The sequence below is a fragment of the Rhea pennata genome, chromosome 2 (genome assembly GCF_028389875.1).
Source record: "Rhea pennata isolate bPtePen1 chromosome 2, bPtePen1.pri, whole genome shotgun sequence".
Taxonomy (NCBI): domain Eukaryota; kingdom Metazoa; phylum Chordata; class Aves; order Rheiformes; family Rheidae; genus Rhea; species Rhea pennata.
Window position 1 is genome coordinate 50,923,443 of NC_084664.1, and position 23,058 is coordinate 50,946,500.

At 37.2% G+C, this 23,058-nt stretch overlaps 1 protein-coding gene across 11 annotated transcripts in view; it reads right to left on the minus strand.

The window, feature by feature from the left end:
- CLASP2 (cytoplasmic linker associated protein 2) overlaps positions 1 to 23,058 on the minus strand; it is a 145,023-nt gene that overhangs the window by 89,944 nt on the left and 32,021 nt on the right. For 10 of the 11 annotated variants that reach the window (XM_062569487.1, XM_062569484.1, XM_062569486.1 and 7 more), the window contains exon 7: positions 19,135 to 19,205. In XM_062569487.1, coding sequence (XP_062425471.1) covers positions 19,135 to 19,205 — 71 coding nt within the window. Of the gene's footprint in view, positions 1 to 13,670; positions 13,737 to 19,134; positions 19,206 to 23,058 lie in introns of those variants that run through there. The other variant, XM_062569490.1, reaches the window with a different exon arrangement.

Here is a 23,058-nt window from a genome sequence, read left to right on the forward strand (position 1 = left end):
TTTAATAATATAGCCTCCCAAAGGAAAGCAGCTTTCATTAAAATGTTAAAGCAAGGTTATTTTTCCAACAGCATTTACAGCAACATCAAACACTAAACCACCCCACATATAACACGTCAGACATCACTGGTGTTGTACCTAATAAATTTCCCTAGCACTAGCAGAAAGCTGGGTGTTGCACTAACAAATCCTTGCGAATTAGAAAGGAAACAGAAAACACATGAAACATCCAGATGTTTCTTGTGAATTTTTGCTAATATTATTTCCTTCCTTCAAACACCAATTTTTAAAGAGAATGTTACAAAAAATATTTGCGTTCGGATACGTAAACTCCCAGAATCCGGGAAAAGGCCCCGAGCCCCCCCCACTAGTCCCTCCGTCGCCATGGAAACCGCACTCTCACAGCACAGGGGCTGGGGGAGGATACACTGCCAGACCTGCTGCTTCCACTCCTCCTGCCTTAAAAATGTAACGAGACATCAGCATTTTTGGACAGGGGAAGCCGAACGCAACGCTAAGCATAATAAGCTAAACACCATAAAAGAAATGTAAGCAGTACGGTCAGTGTCTAGGATACAATGCTACAGGTAATTTTAAAATAGCATAAAGGTACATTTTCAAATGGCATGAACAGAAGAGCAGCAGCACATTCATGTGCTATCACAAAAATATGCTTTTCAAATAAATAAAAATATATTTTGCTGTTGCATTTTTGGGGGTTTTGCTAATGAAACAGGCTATACTTTCACATTGCTATCCAACAGCACTACAATGCAGCATTTGATATGCAAATATTGTATAAGAGGCCTTTTAAAAAATAAAGTTATTTGTAGTGCAATTTTAAAAAGTGTTTCAAATGCTCATTTGTGCAAAAATACCAAACACACATGCACATACACCCCCCACCACGTCCCCAAAATCCCAAGAGTACACTCTGTGATCCAAAGGGTCATATAAATTAATTGTATTCTGATCACACTATTCCTTATGAAGGAAGACTCAAAGTGGAGAACTGTAGAAGTTTCTGGCTCAACTTAAAAATGCTGAAACAGAATTTTAACAAAGCACAAATCCACACTTTTTTTTAGCTACTGAGATTTTGTGCAAATTCTAGGACAATATATTAAACAATGGTTTTAGTAATACTATCAAATTATTTTGCCTAGTTAAAGTCTAGATTTTGTCAAGAACGCTGTCGACACTAGGTTAGAAACCTACAGTGCAAAATAGTTTTTCGTAGTCCACATAAAATCTAGCTTTTCAAAATCAATTTCAGTTGATTTTTAAAAATATGCATTTACAAGTATTTGAGAGATAATACCATAAAAGTTCTATTCCAGCTTACAAAATTGATCTTAATAAGCACCGATACACAGGTGTTCTTAATTAAACTTTTTTCCTAATCTGTATATCAAAAAAATTTAAAAATTAAGAGACATTCACTAAAAATGCTCCAAAGTTACAGCACAATCCCATAAATATATGAGATTAATAGGTGATTAATAGGTTATTTTAATCCTTTAAAACTTTATCTTTAAACTCTTCTTCTCAATTTGATAACAGCAAAGAGTCTATAAACCAGAGCGGGAAAATTTTGTGCCATCTTTAACAGGAACTAGAAATTTTCTCCACCCTACTGGGCCTTTACATGTGCATTTCCCTAGGCCTTATTAACAACAGAATCCCAGCTGATCTTCAGGGACAGTTCATTCTCAGAAAGAGGAACAACAGTATTTGTAAAGATCTGAAACCTGAAGCCTATACTTACAGAAGTTCACGAAAAAGAAGCATTATTTGCTTCAAGTACTATGTACATTCCATGTGTTCTCACTCATGTGTTTTAATCTTTTATAAATATAAAAGCATTTCCACATACTTCAGTACGCAGAACTCCACTTCAAGATGTAACTGTTGTTCCACAGAGTATAATCAAGGTGTGATTCCACTAAAGCCAACTGAGCTGAACCTGTATACTGTAATGCCTTTATTTAGCCTATGGAATACAGCTGAAGCTCCTGACTTTGTCACATTGTCAGGCTCAAAGTAGGACTAAAAAGCAGATTTCATTTGCAAATGAAATCTATTTCTACAATGCAAGCTAAATGTAATTGACGTTTTCAAGCAAAACCTATTTGAAGAATGTAAATTTTTCATTCTGGATTGGCTTTGAGCCAAATAACTAGAATTAAAAAATAAAATAAAATAAATTTTAAAGCCACACACTCTCAAAGTATCAAACTTTGCACACCCAAATGTACCTTATGGCTGAGAAAATACTATCCAAAAAACAAGTTTCCAAGTTACCAAACACTGGAATAAAGAAGCCACATAAATTGCTAGCAATGTACAAAATATTTTAAATGAAAAAAAACAAGTAATGAGAGACTCAATCTCAGTTAAATCCCACACATCTGTTCTCCTACTCTTCATTTTGAAGTACAATGGATAAGAAGAATACTGGAGGTAAGCATACCCCACAAAAAAGCTTAGAATTTAGTACTCCCAAAAAAACGCTAATGAGCAGCCAATGCTCCTACTTTTGATACAATTTCTTTCCTAGATGAAAAAAATTCCAAGTAGAAAAACAAAAAGCAAAAATTCAAAAAAGTCATTCTTATATTCAGAAAGGCAAAATTCAACTTCCAAGTATTAGAAGGTTTATCTTCTGTCCAGGAGAAGAAAAAGATACACATGGTAGATCTTTCTGCACATACTATATAGTAAGTTATGTGGCACCTATAAAGTGCTGTACATTTCTACAAAATAGATTTCAGGAAGTCAATAGAAAATACCACCGGTGTTTGAAGTTTTTTTGGATTTAAAAGGACACACATCAGGCCCTAGAGTTTAACAAAGTTTCATAGCCTAGAGTTTAACAGAATTATTCTAAAATTAAACCTGAACACTGTGTCCAATTGGAAATACTGATTGAAACACAAACCAAAATTTTGAACTACAGCAAAGACTACTGAACTAACAGTAACTAAAAACATTAACAGATCGGTGATATCAGTCTGTCTTGCTCTTGGGGGCCAGATTAGACATACACAATATCTGTTTTTAAAGATATTCATCTTTAGATGAATAGAACAGGATACACAACTTACCTAGAGAGAAAAATATTTTATGGCTAAAATATTTATTGCTACCACAATTGCATCCTTCAGTTGATTCTTAAGAATTATAAAATCAACATGACATTTAATATTTAACATTTTGTAAGTCAGTCAATGACAGGGGGTAGGGAAAGACAGTATCATCTGCATGTCAGTGGAAATAGAGTATCCATATTCTACTGGTGCTCAGAAGATGTTATGCACATCCCTAAGTAACGCTGGGGGGGGGGGGGCAGGGAAGGATCACATGCAGTAAACACTGAACAGAAGCTGAGTTTAAAGGCAAAGGAAAGGCTAGTATCAGGATCTAACATACCTAACATACTAGGGTCTTGACTACCACCATGAAGTATTCTAGTAGAATGACAGTCATCAAATCACAGGGCACAATATTTTACCAAAACTACTTCTAAACTTTGACAAAATATACCCTTGCTATATCAATTTTCCCTTCCAGTAACGCTAACAGACATTGAATGTTTTTTGAACTGTTGCTAACAGTTCCTCTTTTACACCACAAACTATTTATAATGACAAGACATTATTGCAAAACTGTGCCTAAGCAAAACAACGACAAGTAGATGAACTCCTTACATTTCCCAAGTCACTCCTACATCTTGTGCCTACTGAGATGCCAATCACCAATCTCCAGTGATTTACAAACACAGACTGCATCAATTATGTGGAGCATCTGGGACAGGATCTTAGTTCAATTCCAGATGAACTGGTGCAGCCTACAACAATTTATCTCAAGCATGAAAATGAAGCTGCAAGCACCACAGACGCATCAAGTTTGCTGATCCTTCTAATCCATCCTTCGTGCCAATGTCCCACATTATTCAATGAGTGCTTTATCCCTTACACATCAAGCATTCCCTGCAAAGGGATTTTCTGATTCAGTTGCCAATTCACAGTCATCTAAAACCAGTACAAATAGTCCAAAGTATCCTGTCTGGCCTCCAGTTGATATTCCAGAAAGGCACAGATCTCCTGGAGGTCCTGTGTCCTACCTGTCTGCTCTGCATGGCTAACGCAGACAGTGTAGGGCATCTCACATGGCATCTGATGCCTATGCTTGGGGCAGCTGAATCACACCCAAAATGCTTTATAGGTAACATAAAAGCATAACCCCTGGATGTTCTCGCTGTACCACAGACCGCAGAGTATCTTGAACCACTAGCACCCAAATTCTTGTTCAAGAACAAGCCTCCAAGGCTGGAGCACGGCTCTTCAGCAGAAGACTGAGTATAGTGACTGAAGTTACAAGACGACACTTACTAATGGATTTAACTATTTCATGGCAAGTGCTCTGTTTCTCTTTGCATTCTTGATGGTGGCAACTGTACCTACGATTTAGTGCTGATGAACAGTTGAACTGTCTTGTGCAACATACCTGATGCTCACAAGCAAAATCTCAAACTGCTGCCTCAAGGGGTTCCTATCTCCACCATAATCTCGGCAATGAGAGCAAGTGAGCAAAAGAAACCAAATGTAAGGACATACCAATGACAACAGTAGCTAAGTAACACCACTGTGTTCAAAAAGATACAATGTATAAAAGCTGATTCTGAAGCTAAATACATTTGTCATGCTAGTTTTTCAGGTAGTTCCTGTGGATTAGTATGTCATTAAAAAAAAAAAAAAAAAAAAAAAAAAAAAAAAGCACCCACAAGTATGGAAAACCCCAGTCCAGACAGTTACAGGAGGGAGGCAAGTATTTACCAATTAAAAATATGCTTTTGATCCAGTCTCAAATTCCTGTTTGCTCTGCAGTCATTCTCTGATAACATTCCTCAAATTTTCCAACAAGATTATACAAAGTGCATCTTTCCTGCATTTCATCCATCAAGTACTGCACAGTGAAAGAGGATCATGCTAGCTTTTTTTTTTTTTTTTTTTTAATATAGAACAGGAATCTAAAGGAATAAGGCAAAAGAAAACACAAGAAGACAGGACCTGATAGACACATTTACAAAAGAAATATTTAGGGGTAACAATAGCACGTAATTATCCACATTTCTTCCAGTACTGTCTAATGATACTAATAATTTATCCAATTCCCTCAACAGCTCCAAGGAAGAATGTATTCAGAAAAATATTTCTTTCAGGAAAAATACAATGTCATTTCAGTAATATTTTCCCTGACCCCATGAACAGCAGAATAAAGAGTCATATATTGTTAATTTTCATTTGAATGTTCCATTTCTTCCCATTGTCACTTTTGTTTCTCTTTTCTTTTTCAGGTCATGCTGAAATGGATGTATCAAATAAAAATAAAGTAGTAAAAGCTACCCTGGATGCCTCTGTTGCATTATTCCAAAACAAGAAAATGGGGAGAGGGAAGAGAAATATTCGCAAACTGTTCTTTGAACCACTGCTGAGATTACAGCAGCAGACAGAAAAAGGGAGAAAATGCAGAAAGGTCAAATTGAAAACACTTTTGCACCTTCATTCTATATAAGTGTCCAAAGTATATACTCTGCCTTCCCATCCTTGTGATTATAAATCACGTGAACTGATAACACATACATTTTAAAACCCTAATACAAACTTTTCCTTCACCAGTACAATTAGAAATGGCTCTATTTTTCAAATCAATTAAAACAAGCAATCTCATATTCAAGCATTGTTCAAAATTTCACATAGCAAAGTCATTTACATTTTCTTCCTTTGGTTAATTTGCAATAGCAAATTAACAGAAACAACTATTCAGCTCAAGTCACATAACTACAGTGGAAAACAGATTTTGACAATTTTTAACAGTTTATTTTGGCAAACATACTAATAGCGTTACCTCTTCTGACAGCTCTGAAAAAAATCCACCTTGGAGTTGCAAGTCTGATTTAGAAAAGCTAGTCTTAAAATCCATCTAATTCTATAGTCTGTCTGAAAGACAGGATTTAAATACGTTTCAGACAAGGCTGAAAAAGCCAAAATAATCAATAGAGCTAATTCCTCTTCTAATCAAAGCTTCACCCCAATTTCTAGTTCTGAAATACTGCCTTTAAATGAAAGTACATGGTATTTTCTATTTTTTAGCATTACTTATTACAGTTGAAGATAGTTTCTGCAAATCTTATTATTCTCATGACCTTTACAAAACCTGTAAAGTGAGTTTCACAGTCCAATTGGATTTATAAAAAAGTATTTCCTTTAAGTCAGTTTTGAATTATTTACCTTTCAGTTGAGCTTTCCCTTGTTCTGCATTTCCCAAATGTTACTCAGAGCACTAACTGAAAACCAGGGATGCTGTCAATATTACTATACTTTAGAAATCAAGTTCACTCCATTACGGCTTTCCTCAGGCACATTCAATAAACTCCTGAATCAACAACTGACAGGCTATAACTTCTTATTAATCAAAGCACAGTTTTACCAGCAAAAGGAAGAAAAAAGGATAGCCAGAGTCTCTAGAATTTATGATAAACTACCATCTAATTGCAATCAAACAGCAAGGTGAAAAATAAATGTTCTTTTAACATTTTTACTATGTTATTGCCTAAAGGCCACAACCTGTTTGGGTCACACTACAGTACATTCAGTGCTGAAATACTACAAGGTAATGGTATCGTCTTTTTGGAAAAAGGAGGGGAGGAGAAAAAACACTAAAACACACCAACAGGACTTGCACAGAAAACCAGAGATGAATAATTTCTGCCAACTTAAACACACAGTAGGCTGTACTCATTAGCTGTGATACAGTAACTCATGGCAATACTCCTCTGTTGTAACACAAAGTAAAGTAAATCCACTTTTGCACAGGTGTTTTGCTCTCCTATGAAACAGAGGGAAAGCTGAGAAGGGCAGTAACAGTCAAAGACCTCTGGTAAATGAACACACAAGTATTCCTGTGGAAGTCTCTCTATGGAGCCACTGATCATAAAGGAATTAGATTATTTTAAAATAGCAATAACCCCCCCCCCCAAAAAAAAATGCAATGTTTGAAGAGAATCTTGACTTTCTTGATCCCTAGTAAATTTATGAGAATAGTGAAATAGCAGAAAAAAGAGCACCAATCTTATATTCAAAGTTACAGTTTTACTGTTACAGCAGGCCAGAATATAGGCCTGCTTTCTGGCATAATACCTTCACTGCAGTTGCCAGCCATCCTCCAAAGAAAGCTACCACTTCAAATATTTTCTTGAAGTATAAACCTTTGTTATTCATCTTTAAGATGCTCTACAATTTCACAGCTAGGCTTCCCTCAGTATGTCTGGTTTCATTACCTAGTCTCCAGCAGTTTAATTATTTCTATCTTCACAAATTTCTTTGGCTTGTGCACAGAGCATCCTATTCTCAATAGTACTAGTATTTTCTTCAGTGAATCTAAATCTATTTTAAAAACAAATATATTAATATGAAAAGGCATTCTGAATTAGAATCTAATTTGCAGAAATTTACAATAACATGATCAAAATTATCCATGTACTTAAAGAACTGTGAGACGAAAAGATCATAATTTCATTAGCTGTAGTTAAGTCAAGCAAACAACTGGTATCCATCAAGGAAGAAATAATTTTTGGTGTTTTCAATATATAGCTCATTCATAGAGAAAGAAATACCCAAGCATTTAAATCCTTTGATTTTCAAACTAGGAATGCGTCATGAGGAATACAGCAAAGGTGACAGAGGCAGATTTAAGTATCATGTTCATATATTATATGGCACTTTGCTATCACGTATACCAACTGTTATGTAGTATGCAACAAATGTTTACAAACAGTGATTTACTACTAAAGGTTGACAACAATGATCAACTTTTTTTAGATCAGAGAAGTGATCTTACTAGTGAACGCTGCATTACTTTTTAACCTGGCCAACTTGTGTTAAATTTAATATACGTTTTAAAACAGTAAAGCACCTTCACAAATAAAACAGCCCATAAAAGCAGAAAGTGCAAGTCTAACATGAACATGCACTTTTTCTACATGAGATATAGAAAAAAAATTGTTTTTCTAAATTTAACTTAACTGTAGTTCACAACTTAGGAAATACTTAATGTTTACCTCTGAACACGAAAAAAATGAATACCGCAGCAGGGAACAGAAAGGGTTGTTAATGGTTTTTGAGCTCATTGGCCAACCTGTTTTCCACCTGCCATATTCAGAAGTGGAGGTTAAGAAATTATGGCCATCTGTCCTCCTTCAATTTAGTCTCAATGCTGCAACTTCACTATAGGTGACAAATCTTAAGTTTTACTAGCACAGACTCTTCTCAAAGTGGAAGAAAAATACAAACACACAAACATCATCAGATCTGGAAAATTTGAAGTGTGCCTGGAAGATATCCAAGCAGTGTTTAATAGCTGTCATTTCTCTAAGGGAGGACATCAGACCATCATGCAATCCCAGAATAATACATACTTCCTTCAGTGTTTCTAAATAGGCGTGCAAAATCAACTCAACTCTGTAAACGGATTTTAGATCAAATGATCTACACAGAAGGGCATTTGACACTGAAGTTCAATAGCAAAGCTTTTCCATATAGCAATAGAGAACAAAGGATTTTACAGGTCAACATACAGAATAAACTATGGTAAAAGTGTATTTTTACAAATATAAATCCATCTATACTAAAAGTGTTTTGGTGGCCCAGGAACATCATGGAGCCCTGACATCCTATGGAAGCAAAAGACTATAAATGACTCCTGAAGGCTGTTAACAACTTTTACTCTACATTTTCATCCCTTCTCTTCACCTCCCCCAATCCAACTATTAATAATTTCCAGAATTTTAAAGGTTTTTTTAGCTTAGCAGTAGGATTTTTAAAACATGAATTAAATACATGCAAAAGTATCACAGAACTATTAAACCAGTTACTGAAAATCTTGTTGCTTATGCACACTCCTAAATTCAAATTTTTAGTAAATTCTGTTCTTCATACCTTAGTTTTATTCAAATTAATACTATCACAGAACCTTCACTTCTAAAGATATTGCAAATGAACCCACTACAGATTATTTTCTAACCAGTATTTATTACTATACATAAAACGTTGTTAAAAATAACATACAACAGTAAGAGGCTGTAAGAACTCCTTGGATTCCTTAGATAACAAAGCAACATCAATTTGGAATGCAAATATCTAATTAGAAAGGCAAAAAAATCCTGCAATGTCTGTCAAAGAAAATCCTTACTGAATTTTATATTTCTCCTTGGGCTGTTGGCATTTCTAAAGCTTAGTTCAAAACATATCTTAAAAAAAAAAAAAAAAAAAAAAAAAAAAAAAAAAAAAAAAAAAAAAAAAAAAAAGTCATTTAGAAACTGGAAGGCAAAACCTACTTTTCACTATCATTCTAGAATAGTGAAATCAAATGTAGATCTCACTCAAGAACTCATGCCGGTTTGGAGAAAATAACTACATATTTTTCATAAGTTTATAGTTTTGTTTTCTCTGAGTTACATACTTTCTAGAAAAATAAAATTCAAATCAGTGCTGAACATTGCTAGGTTCATCTGTTTTCTGAACAGCACCTGTTCCTTTCAGAGAGCAATTGCTTTGCCTCCCTCTCCTGCGGTTGTTTCACTGCTCCACCGTGTTTTTACTGCTGCTGGCAATGATCCATGTACCTTATAGACAAAAAAGCTACTAAGAACCTATGTTTTAATCACTATGAGATTACCACATGACCTTCCAGTGGAAAGAAGCTTTGCACTGGTTTGTTTCAGACGAGCAATCAAATTCCACATTACAGTATCTGTCCTACAGCTCTTAGACTCAGTGAGTAAAGCCATTTCCTAAATCAATGCACCTACCAACTGCTAACAACAGAAGTGAGGCAGGGAAAAATTAGAGGGAAAGGCATCAGTGCAGATGCAGTTATCTTTTTAAAAACACAATGAGAAATTAAAAAAAACATCCAAAAGAGACAGGCTTAAAGAACAACACGAGAAAAAACATGTGATGCATTTCTATTCCCGAGAAAAACCTTCTACTGCTGTCTCTAATATTTTTTCAGGAAGTGAGCTCTGGATGGTACTGTGTACCACAGCTGTATCTTGTTCAAATTCTAGGCTAGTGTAGCAACTGTTCTATTACCATCATTTGCTAGATGATGAGAGTTTAGAAGGCCTCCTTCCTCCTACAGGAAATGACCTATTCTTAGAGAAACTCAGAAATATATATGTAAATACGTAATATATGTAAATACACTTTGTCAAAGGGTTATTTTGTTTTTTGTTTGTTTGGGGGGGGGTGTTGTTGTTGTGGAGTTTTTTGTTTATTTTTAAAATCAAACCACCTCCAACATCCCTGAAGACTCTGTACCTTCAGTATGTCCAATTTTTTTCAGTCAAAAGTAAAACATTAAAGCTGTACAGCACTCGTATTTTACAGAAAGTACTAATCAGATTAAAGACTTAAGACAGTCTTCTGCTCAGAACATCATCAGGGAATGGAAAATAATTGTTCTTGTACTCTAGGACCATGCATACATTAATGAAATATTTTGAAAGCAGACAAAAGCCATAATTTGTCATGCATATGTAGTAAGATATAAACATATTTTCTACTCATAAATCAGTTGCACCCACTTCATCATCTGAAAAATGACAAGCGTTTAAAGTCACGAGACTTCATTAAATTGGATGGCATTTAACTGAAAATCCACCGATAAGAATAACAAAGAAGGGAGTCATAGACAAATGAGTTAGATCTACAATAGCACACAATATAAACTAACACAGCAAATGTGTGCACCAAATATGTCCTCTTACAAAGCTGATTATACGCTTTTAGATAGCCCTCAAATAGCCTACGTCTGGTACTGTAACGTTTATCGTATCTGAAGAAAATCAGCATCTAATCTTCCCTTCACGCCCCCTCCTAGTTTTACGCAGATAATTTCATTCTTATTCTAATCACCTTGGTCCACTGAGGGCAAGACAATCCCTTACCTATGAAACAACAACGCAGCATAGCACAGCACTGATTGACAACAACATGACAAATTAACGATGGAAGCCACTGAATTACAAACTATGAAGAAAACGTAGGATGTGATGTAGCACACTGCAGTTACGTTACCTACCTCCTAAACACTCTAATCTGGTTATCAGCGGATAAGTGCAGAAATGCATTATCTGATTCAAGGAGCAAGAAATTCACAGCCAAGAACTGTTCTTGACTAAGTTTGCAAAGCAGGCTCAGAATAAAACTTGCAGATCAAACACAGAAACATTCATGGAAATACGTGAAACAACTTCAAAAATAAGCTACAGAATGCTTTCAGGCTGGCATGCACTCGATGCAGCACAAGTAACCAGTTCAATTGTTTGTTGGTCCACAAACGCAATCCAATTTTTTCCCTTTACATTCTTCAAACAAAAGATTGGAAACTGCGAGACAAATAATACAGACTAGACTGAGAACTCGGCTCTTCCCTTTAGTCTTTACTGAAGATACCAGATTAAGATTCAAAATGTAAGTAAATTTTACTTACATTTCTGCTTGAGCACAAGAAAACTAAAAAAGGCCAAAAGTTACAGTAAGCCAGTCTGTCTTGCATTCTAGATTAAATGCTTAAATCATTACCACTACACAGTGTTTTTATACATATTCCATGCATCTAGGCTAAATGCATGTATTATAGTTTGTTAAGTAAGCAAATCAAGTAAAATAAACGAAAAACTGTTCTCTGAAGTATCTATGTAAGGTCTTCCATCACATTAGTATATTCCCACTAACAGTTAGTTAAACATACATACTGGCCATAATGAACTGTCACTTTGTCATGAAAAGACATTTCTCAAATGCTACAGAATCACTAACTTAAAACATTTCATTTCTTCCATAGTGTGTTGCACACTAGGAGGATATACAGGATATTTACAAAACAGGAATCTAACAGAAAATGGCCAAAGTCACATTTAAATTCTGAAAACAATCAAAAAGTTTCCTTAATATGTTTTCAAAGTTGTTTTGCCTAAAAATTTCATAATACAACGTCAAAGGACTGAATTCCTTCTAAATGTGGTAAGCAGTAGTTTTAAGAGAGACCAACAGCTACATAATCATCCTACACACTGTTAATTGTATCTGGCATTATTGCTCAAAGCTCCTACACAGAATGTCAGCTGACTGCCTGAACAGTACTTTGCTCTTAGTGCCTTTGTTAATGATGAATTAAATTATACGGAATAAAACTCTGCAACCACCCTCACTTTATAAACCGCAACCATCAAAGAACCACAAAAATCGTATGGCCTTGTCTAGGGAATACATTTTTTTGTTAACATGCTGCAGCTTGCATCCTTTATCTGCAAGTTACCACAATCCTTGTTTACGCCATGGAGAACCATGTTGCTTCACAGAAAACAAATAAGAATAAAAATATTCACAGAGAACCTCAATGAGAAAGAGTGTACTATATGTTCAGTACCATAAAAGCAATGGCCTTTTGTATCTTGCTGATGACAAACAAAAATACAAAATACCAGAAAACTGCCTGATTTTGTTTAAACCACAGAGCCCAACCTCATTTTTACAACTCTGGTCACACTGATTATCTCTTTTTCAGCTTCAAATATAGATAGATAGAAAGATATAGGTATAAAGAGGATACAAATGTAATTTTTAGGATGCCCTAAATGAGGTCTTTTTCAGGACACTTAAACCAGCGCTTTAGCAAATTCAGATACAAGATTGATTTTAATCTTCTAAGTACATTTTTAAGATCATCTTTAACACTATCATTATACACACAATCGTTTGGGAAGGCATAGCCCTCCCACTACATCGTTAAACCTCCTGCATGTCAAATGAACACTTCTCAAGTTTCACTGAAAATAATAACACTTATATAGAAAGTCCTCAAGTTATGAAGCTCAGAGAAGAAACTGCCTGCCATGCAAAACCAAGGGACGCGATAAAAATAAAACTTATATCCGGTTTCTAATCAAAACATAGACGTCTTGGACCATATTGCATTACTGACCTACTTCCCATTGGTTTGTGTAACAACACACTGCACAGTGAAACGTAGTAACACTCCACATATTTGTTGAACATATATTCCTGTCCTAGAAGCAAGTCACTTATTTTGTGTATGCACTGAATTACTATTTCTTCACCAAAAAAAAAAAAAAGAAAGAAAAAGAAAAACGTTAATGAATGCTTGCTCACAAAGCAGCACGGCAAATTATTTTGCTGCGCTGACCAACACAAGTAGCCCTGGGACAGAAGTAAACATTTTAATGCCAACATAAACATGCACGCTGGCAACGCTGCCACTGTTTTAAATAATTAAGATCACAGACTCCCGCAGAAACGCGTACGTTGCTTAATAATTTTTTTTTAAAGGGGGGGGGGGCTAAAGCTGCGAGGCGCAGCGCCCAGGAAGCCCTCGGCTGCAGGCCCCGCCGGCCAGCGACGCGCCGCCGCCGAGGCTAACCGCATCAGGCTAAGATGTCAGCCTGCCACACAGGGCGCTTAACGCGCGTAATGCGCTCAAACCTCGCTGCGAGCGAGCGAGCGAGCGGCGCTGCGCCGCGGCCGCGGCCTCGGCCTGCCCGGCGGCGGCGGCGCCGGCCCCGCGGCGCCTCCTCACGCACTCACCGTCCCCAACAGCCATCATGCCATGGAGCCGCCGGAAGGCGCCGAGGGTCGCGGCCGCGCAGCGCCCAGCCCGCCGCGGCCGCGCAGCGCCGGGGCAGCAGCAGCAGCGGCGGCGGCGGGAGCCGGGCGCCCCCCCCCGCCCCACACACACACACACACGCACACACGCGCGCACACGCACACCCCGAGGCCCCGCCCCCGGCCCCGCCCCCGCGCGGTCACGTGGCGCGCGGGGTGGCGGCGCCCTCCCGTAATTACCCTGAGAGAGGGGCGGGCGCCGGCGCCGCGGCCAGGCCGCGACGTCGCTGTTTGTCACCCAGCGTGCCTGCGCGCAGGGCCCCGCGCAAGCAAACGCGCACCAAGGCGCGCACCAAACTCCAACCGTTTCGTCTCACTTACAAAAACGCCCTTGTGCCCCACGCGGAAACACGGCAGAGCCGGAGGCGAAACTTCGGCGCGGGGACCAAGGCAGGAACCGCGCCGGTTTGCTACCCAGCTGCCTCCGTTCAGGCAGGCATTTGAGAAACGGTGACACACAGAAATCCACAGCAAGAGAAGGCGTTTAGAAGAGACACAGACAGTTTGGCAGTCCACTCTACTGGACGCTTTAAAAGAAAGCAAGCTGCTTTTTCCCGAAGCATGCATGCAACAGATGCCGGGGAGTATTTTGCAGTAGCATGAAAACTGAAGCGGAAGCTTGCTTAAAACCTGAAGTCCGGCTTGTATTTTATTCCTACGTTAATGTTTTAGGTGGCATATTGAAAGTAGAAAGAGCATGATACTGTAAAATGATAGAAGTAAGTGACTGCAAGTACTTCAGCCCAATTTATTTCCTCTTGCCTAAGGCAGACGGCCACACAACTGCAGCACACCCTCAGCCGGGCAGACAGTAAATCGCCCTCTTACAGGAGCATGGGCACCAAGTCCCTTAAGTACCAGCTCATCACAATTTAAAATCCCCCACAAGCACCTCAGGAAACAGCATAGGGGCTTGCAGAGGCCCTCTGCTTCATAACACAGGCTCGAACTGCCTTAGAGTTGTGCCTCACTGATCAATGTATTTTCATATTTAAAATTACAAGCCATCAAGGATGACAGGCGAAATCACACGGCCACATTGTGACCATTTGCACTGAGGACAAAAAAAATACAGGGGCTTAAAAATCATGTAGAAGTACATGGCAGTTACCACCGATTTCCATATTTCGTGAACTACGCGTAGTCACCCTGTGCCACGTTGGTGATCTCTGCCAATATACTGTCGTCACTGCTTCTGTAGTGACTGTATTGCCAAAAAGAAAACAGCCAAGGGAAATAAGAAAAAACAACAAGGGGGTAATCTGGCAAAACAGACAAACAACTGTGTTACGGATCTTTGTTTTCATTTCTTTATGAAAACGTACATAACTAACATCTGTAACACGGCTCTCCCACAATAGTGTTACTAAAAGCACGATATTCTGCCGATCACACTTTGCACATATAGAGCCATTAAATGGAAGAACTGCATGGGCTGCATAGAGGTACGCAATTTAAGTTCAGACTCAAATCATTCCATCTCCTGAATGAGACAAAGTAGAAAGCTTGATATTATTGTTTCCTCTTAAGTCTTAATTCGTCGTCTCAAAATTTATACTGCTCTCCAATACAGGAGCCTGTTTAAATTCTCTTAGAGAAAACATATTTACAAATCTCAGTCAGCAGACACAAGTGCTTTCACAGCTTTGCACTGGGCTGCCTATTCTGTTTCCATAGGAACGGACAGTCATTCGCCGAAAAATGGGGAGGTTTCTTTAAAGCACCTTCTCCAGCCTGCTGGATACACATTCTGTGGGAGTGAGAGGCAAAACCTAGCTGCATGCCTAAGACTCCTGCGTAACAGCCATAAGCATATATGCTGATATGACTCTCCAATATTCGACGTTATTACGGATGTAAACAAAAAGGAGAAATCTCAAAGTTCTCATAGTAGTTAATTCATTCACGTAACTCACAGTAAAGAAAGATGTGTGTTTTAAACAAGCCACAGACGACCGACTGAGGGCAAGGGAAGATGCTGAATCATAACGGGGTAGGGGAGAAACTCAGGTCAGCAGGAGCGTTTACAGTATGCTATGTTTTAAACTTGTACGCCCTTTCCACCAAGCAAAGCTAAGCACTGAACTTAGCCAAATAGATTAGCATTTTGGGGGCAGGTTTAGCTCAGCTGGTTACAGCGTGGTGCTGCTAATGCCAAGGTCGCGGGTTCAATCCCTGTACGGGCTACGCTGAGGGTTGGACTAGATGATCTCCAGAGGTCCCTTCCAATCTTACCAATCTGTGATGATGAAATGCACTGACACTCCTGCCCAGTGTCTCCTGTATCTTCTTTACTTCTCATCTGCTGGTTTTTGAAGCTCCTTGCTATAACCTGCCCCAATTATTCAATGAATAGCTGTTTCAGTATCTTTTTCACCTCTTCCATCCTCCCAGGGGATTTGTCAGACACTACTGATAACTCCTTCCCCTCTTCCTCTTCAGTGTTTACCAGGGATCAGAGTCAACAAAGGAAGGTGGTAACACTGAAAGGGACTGTTTACCCTAGGTCCACTCTAGCCCAGTCACAAGAATAACTGATATTAAATCCACCAATGTGCATGAGAATACAGGTTGGGTATCTACTCCTCTCCTCCCTGTGTTTCTCACACGTACCTAAGGATACCATTACAATGCTTGTAAAACCTGTAACACAGAAGACCTAAACTTGAAAAGCTACTGCGTTTAATCATTTTAGTAAAATCTGTGTGTGTGTGCGCGCGCGTGTGTGTACGCGCGCGCGTGCACGTGCGTGCATTGGTTGAGATTTATGAAATGCAATGGAAAACTTTTTCATTCAAATTGTTTAAAGCTGTTATTTTTCAGGTTTTCTTTTTCTTTTAAGTACATGTTAAATGAAGTGACTGAAGAACTGTCAGAAGTATTATTCGATAAAAGAATCCTAGAGTCGCATCCCTGGATTCTCAGAAACTAGGTCAATGCTACAAAGATTCACTAGCATAGCAGTGCCTGTTTAGATTATGAAAAAGATCACATCTTTGACAGATGTATTAGCAAACTCTTCCTTATCCATTACATACTTCCAAGAGAACGGTAGTTAGTACAGCTAACTTATTTGGAAAAGAAACTATTAAGCTAGCAAAAAATATTCCTTTCACTGGTAAAAAGGTCCACTAAAGAGCTTTGCCAGTGTAACTGCATCAAAGTCTATCAACACTTTCATTGCCTTTTTTCTTTGGAAGCATCATCCTATTTCCCCTTGTCTTCCCAATCACTACTCCAAAACAAACTCTCTCTTTCTCTACTTATGTATCTCTCTATATATGGATATAGAGAGTTTGTTTGTATATAAACACACAAACACACATATTTAGACTGTTTTGGACTAGGGATATACACATATATAATTTTAAGAGTATTAAAAAAAAAATCTTCAACATTCTACCATATGTGTTTGGACATTAAAATCTTGCCTCTATCCAGACATGTTTGATAAAACTCCTAAGAGAAATGTTGATAACCAGACTACAGGAATTCATAGCAACTTTCAATTTACAAATGGAAGCAATAAATATAAATTGCCCTTCAGAGAACAATGAGGGACTAAACCATGATAAAAAACAAAGCAAGAGAACAGTATCTTTTTCAGTAACACTGAAAAAAGATCAGTTTAGATGTATTCAAAAGAAACACTAAAACCAACCAAAAATACTGAAACAAATATACTAGAAGGATTCTGTCTCTACGGTACCAAAACAGACAGAAACATAATACAGGACACTTACAAGGCAAAGTGATTTATACCAATGTAAATCAGCATTAACACCTATGTTTTACAGTTGAGATAACAATGGCTTAAAGAAAAAGCCACTCGGTCAACTGCAGTAAGATAGAGACGAAAGCTCAGAAGAGCATTGTAAACTATTTCAGCCTTTAACACATTACATTTATTTTATATACATAAATATATATTTTTAAGTATATTATATTCAAACGCATTCAATTATATCCAATGCATTTATGGGTGTCTGCATATATACACACACACACCCTTTCCTCCTGTAACTTGCTTGCAACAGTTCTCCATACTAGGCTCTAGGCTGTCAACAGGGGAGGGAAGAAAAAAAAAAAAAAAAAAAAAAAAGAGAGAAATTCATCTTTGAAACCCCTCAAACTTATGAAGCAGTATTAACTTTCAATACAAAAAAATAATGTTTTAGCCTTCCAAAATGAGTAAATCTGCTTTAACAGAATGTTTATGGAAAACATATCCTGCTAAATTTAACATACATTCTCTTCTTCTTTTTTTTTTTTTTTTTTAATATTAAACCTTACACATTTATTTCAGTATTCTCAAAGGCTTCTCAGGAATAGTAATGTTTCAAAACAGAATGCAGCCTAGAAACTCTTCTGTAGCAAAGAAAAGGTTTTTAAGTTCAAAGAAATGTGTTGTTATGATCTCTTCTGTTTTTATACTAACAAGAAAAAGGATTTTAAAATCAAAAAGGTGAGTCTGTGTACATTAAGAAATCATATACATTCCTCAAAATATTTCTATTCTTATACAGTTACACATTTTAAACCTAGCAGTGCCTTCTTTTCAGGCAGCATAGTAGGTCTCAAAACCAATGAACATCAGAAAACCTTCTCTGATAAAGCAAGATCTACTGATTCCCTGCCGGAGAGAGACAAACTTTCAAACACAAGCACATGAAAGCTATTGCCACACCACCTCCTTTCTTGCACCGTTGATATCTACAGATGTTTTTTGTAAGATACAGGTTTTAGGATAGAGGAGTAAAATCATTCCTACTACTATAAAATACTCTATCAAGAATGCACTAGGAAACAACAACAATCCTCTGCACAGTTCTCTGTGCAACGCATTTTGTTTTCATGATATGCACCAGAAGAAGAGCTCAAACTCATTACCAGAGAGAGAAGTTTCAACAGAAAGTCGAAGCTTCAACACTTCAGTGTCTTTGAATATTAGTTTCCTATTTTTATCATTGTAAATACTCTGTATGTTTTATAATCATTATTCAACATTTTAACCGAGAAGGGATCATACAATATAATCACATTCAATTCTTTCTTTCTTTTAGAAACATACTGTAATACAAGATAAAGGTTTGATTGCCTCCCTTCTGCCAATGCAAGAGTGCACACATCGCTGGCTAAAGATCCATTGCTTGCTTCTACGTAGTTTCACTTTTTTTTTTTTCAGTTGTATTCTGATTGCAGTCTAGAAAGACTTTCAGTAATACAGTAGGAACAAGTTTGTTTTCTTACATCATCTGATTTTTACAGTGTTCCTACACGCACATTTCTAGATTCATCTGTCTCACTTTGGTAATGCTAAAATGTGTATTTATAATCAGATCTTAAGATTAATGCGAGATAAATATTTACATTCTTTTATACTCACCACTGATACTACTTAAAATCATGTTTCCAGAGTTTCTCACTTCATCAAATTTTGCAAAGATTGTTTGCAATCTGTAAAGAACAACAAAAAATTTTTTTATCTATTTGAAATCCTCTGTGTTACTGATAAAACCAGGAATCCATTTTTTCGTCACATACAAAGCAGTAATATAGCTGAATATTGGCAAATGCAAGGGATTATGCGTATCTAAAAACAATTCCCCCAGGGCTCTCCCTCTTAAGTTAGTTGAGCATCTTCAAATAAATGCACAGAAAAAAAATACCTCTACTTAGCAAAGAACAGAACTGAACATTTTAACAAGAAAGACTGAAATAATTAAAACTCTAAGTACAAGGTCAATAATAGTATGTATCAGGTTAGAAGTGGCTGTGATATTAGCATATTTATGTACAATTACAATTTTAACTACAGAATGTTTATGTGGAAAAAAATAGGGATTACTATTTAACTTGTTTCAAGACAATTACTGTTTTTTTCTAATCAAAAGTCTCAGTTTTGTTAAGAAGATATTCTTGAAGTAGTTTGCTTTTCAATAGAAAAAAAGGAAATCTTTTTTCCCTAGACTTAAGATACATTAAACACTCCAGGTATGTTCAATACTATTATATATCACACATTAGGTATCCTCATAATAAAGCTACAATGTAACTCCTAAAGTACACATAAAGAGCAAAAAGTTTCCACTATTTTCAGGTTAGTTAAACAAAACAGGAAATACAAGAACTAAATTCACTTCACCACATTAGAAGAAATATAATGGTTGAGATATATCAGTATAACGTTTCAAGTTCTTTAATATATAGAATTTAACAGGAAGGCCGCTACTGCAATCATCGCCATTGACATTCGCACAATGTTTGGCTGCTACAAGGAGCAAATGCTGTTTAATCAAAAAAGCTGACGAAACATCTGAACAGCCATTTCTCATCGCCTCTGCAGAAAATGCAGCGAAGCAGTGAAAGTATCTTGTGGAAAAAAACCTGACTCACAGGCTAGCAACAGGTCTGACATATCGTTCAACTGCAAATGACAAAGAACATTTTCTTACATTTCTCCAATGACTTCTCTTGCATCTTCAACTTCTCTGAATATGGTAATGTCTAGCATGCACATGAACTTCAGATATACATCTACCAGGTTTGACTTCTGGCCTTAAATGCACAAAGCTGCTACTTACAATTCACAGCTTGCAACACCAGAAACAAGCATAATTCAACTACATTACCAGTGCTAGAGACTGCATTACTTCATTCAAAATTTGTTAAAAATGGCAAATATTTAAAGGTTGATAATCCAGACTGTGTTAAGACAAACCAAGAAAGAGGAGAGAAAACAATGTTTGTGTATGAAAATTGTCATAATAAGCAGCAAAATGAAGGCTGTATGAGGAAATTTAACTTCAGCATTTCCATATGAATACACAGTTTTTACTCTATGTTCCACAAACAGAGGTTAATACCTTCCCTGTATGTAACCTACTTTCCCTGACACCCTGCATACCCATTTCACTCACCTGCAACTCCCTTATCTAATAATGAACGTGACAAAATCATGAACACACACAACAGTATGAAAACCCTTTGCACTTCAGTGCTTTCATGTGTTTCATCTCAATACTGTCAAAATACATTATTTTTGTTTTCGAAGTACTTCCAAGCAATTCGCTAACGGGCAGAACTTGTCCTGTATTTAACAGGCACACAACAGAACTACACCGAATATGCTGGAAATCCCACAAGGAAACCTACCTTACTTCTCACATGGCTAAAAACCAAACAAAATAGAACTTAGATCATATAAATCAAAAACCTAACAACTTGTAAGACAAACCAGCAATTATTCTACCCTCTCAATTTATCTCTCAAAACTATCTATGACTCTGTGGTACTTTGCATGAACTTCCCCCAAGGTAAGTGTCTTTCTGGATCCTGCTAACCTCCCCGTTCTGCGCCACCACTGCACTTACAACCTCCGCAGCCACGGCAAAAAGCCTGAAACAGGAGCAGTTCACAAGTGTCAGACTACACTGCATTAATGTTAAACCTCAGTCTTTCAATGAAAAGGTCAATTTGTGAACCAAAGGCAATTTATACCAAAACATATTTTTGCACTGGTTTAGTCTTGGAAGAGTATAACAGTAATTCCTAAATTAAATGCTTTTCAGACGTCAGCATTTCCTTATCACACATGGAATCCCATTAATGTGCTCCCTTTTAAATGTAAGAAGTGAAGACTAACACAAGAACCAATCAATACATATAGTAAAGTATTACGCTTTCATAAGTTAATGAAACAGCTTCAAATGTACAAAATGAAATATTTTTACAATTTACCAGTGACCGTGGGTTTCCCTTAACATTAGTAGATTCCATATTTAAACACTAAATTATCAGACCGCCCAGTTAATAGGCAGGACTTGCATACTGAATTTGATAGGCAGAAATTTAAGAAATTGTTATTCTGAGAAAAATGGAACATGAAAACAATAGAGATGAGAAAATTTATTCTTAAATTTCAATTCCACTTTTAATATCTTGTAATGCTGGTGGTATACATTTGGTGTATATATGAGGGGCATATACACATACATAGGTTTACATACATACACAGTTTAGAGATTCAAAAGAAAAAATACGTATTTCTTGCTGTTTTGAACTTAGTTTTCAAAAATACTTCATTTAACATTTTAAACATAAGAGAAAAATTAAATGCTTCCTCGCAGATACATTAATAAACACATTGCCTCGGCAAAATATCTGGTAAAATAGTAATCACAAACGTTCAAAAATATACAAAAATTTACCAGGAGCAGATACAGTAGTGGGGTAGACTGGAGGACAACACAGTATTGCCACTCCTGTAAGCTCTTAGAAGGCTTGACTTTATGACTTCAGAGGCACTTTCTAGAGTATTTTGTCATCATTACAAAAACAGAAAAAACATATCTGACAAAAACAATTAAGCATTCCTATAGAGCCAAACCTCTCTCTAGTACAACTTAGAGGAGGAATAGTAACGACTACTTCACAAAAACTCTCAGAACAGACTAGTACTTCCCTCCCCAACTCTTCATGTTACTATCTCTCTTCTTTTAAATTCCTGCTCACAGCCATAGGCAAAGCACTGTAGGCTAATATCTAAAATTCCTACAGCCAACTTACAAATGATTGCTGGAGTTCAACTCCTACCAAAAGACAGCCTTAACAAGATGAATCCAAGAAAATTTACTGGATCTACTGATGACTGGCATTACTCTGTCATCAGCAATGAAGTGCATACTCTCATATCTGTAAGCCCAAGTCTGGATTGATAAGTACAATCAATCAATGAAGACATCAGTGAATATAATCTTTTCTTCAAAAAAGCACAAGCAAGTCTTCTGCAACTTCACAAAGGGAAGAAAAATCCCCTGTATGAAAAAACATTGTCCGGAGCAGCAGGCCATTTATGCATGGGCTAGATGATCATAGCTGTCTTAACAGCCTCCTACTTTAAATGGGGGCTTCTAAACCTGCTAAAGCCTTGTCCTATGGCAGGTGGCAGGTCTCTATCAAAGCATTAACACATTACTGCACCTGCTACCCTTCAATGTGCAGAACATGTGCCTAAGACATAGCCTAAGCTGACATGTACATGGAAGTGCAGATGCTAACAAAGAACAAACGCAAAACTTCTAGACTGAAGAGCCATTAACTATGGCCATCTTCAATGGTGCTTAACCACTTGCAAGACAGGCAGAAGAGGAAGCTTAAAAATCTGGACCTGCTGATGGAGAGGAACAAAGCACTGCTTCCCTGTCAACACAGCAGAAGGATAAGGAGGAAGAAAGGGTGGCAGCCATTCCATCCCTTGTGTCCTAAAGGAGTCTTAACAAGGGAAACGGGGCATGTATGAAACCCTACT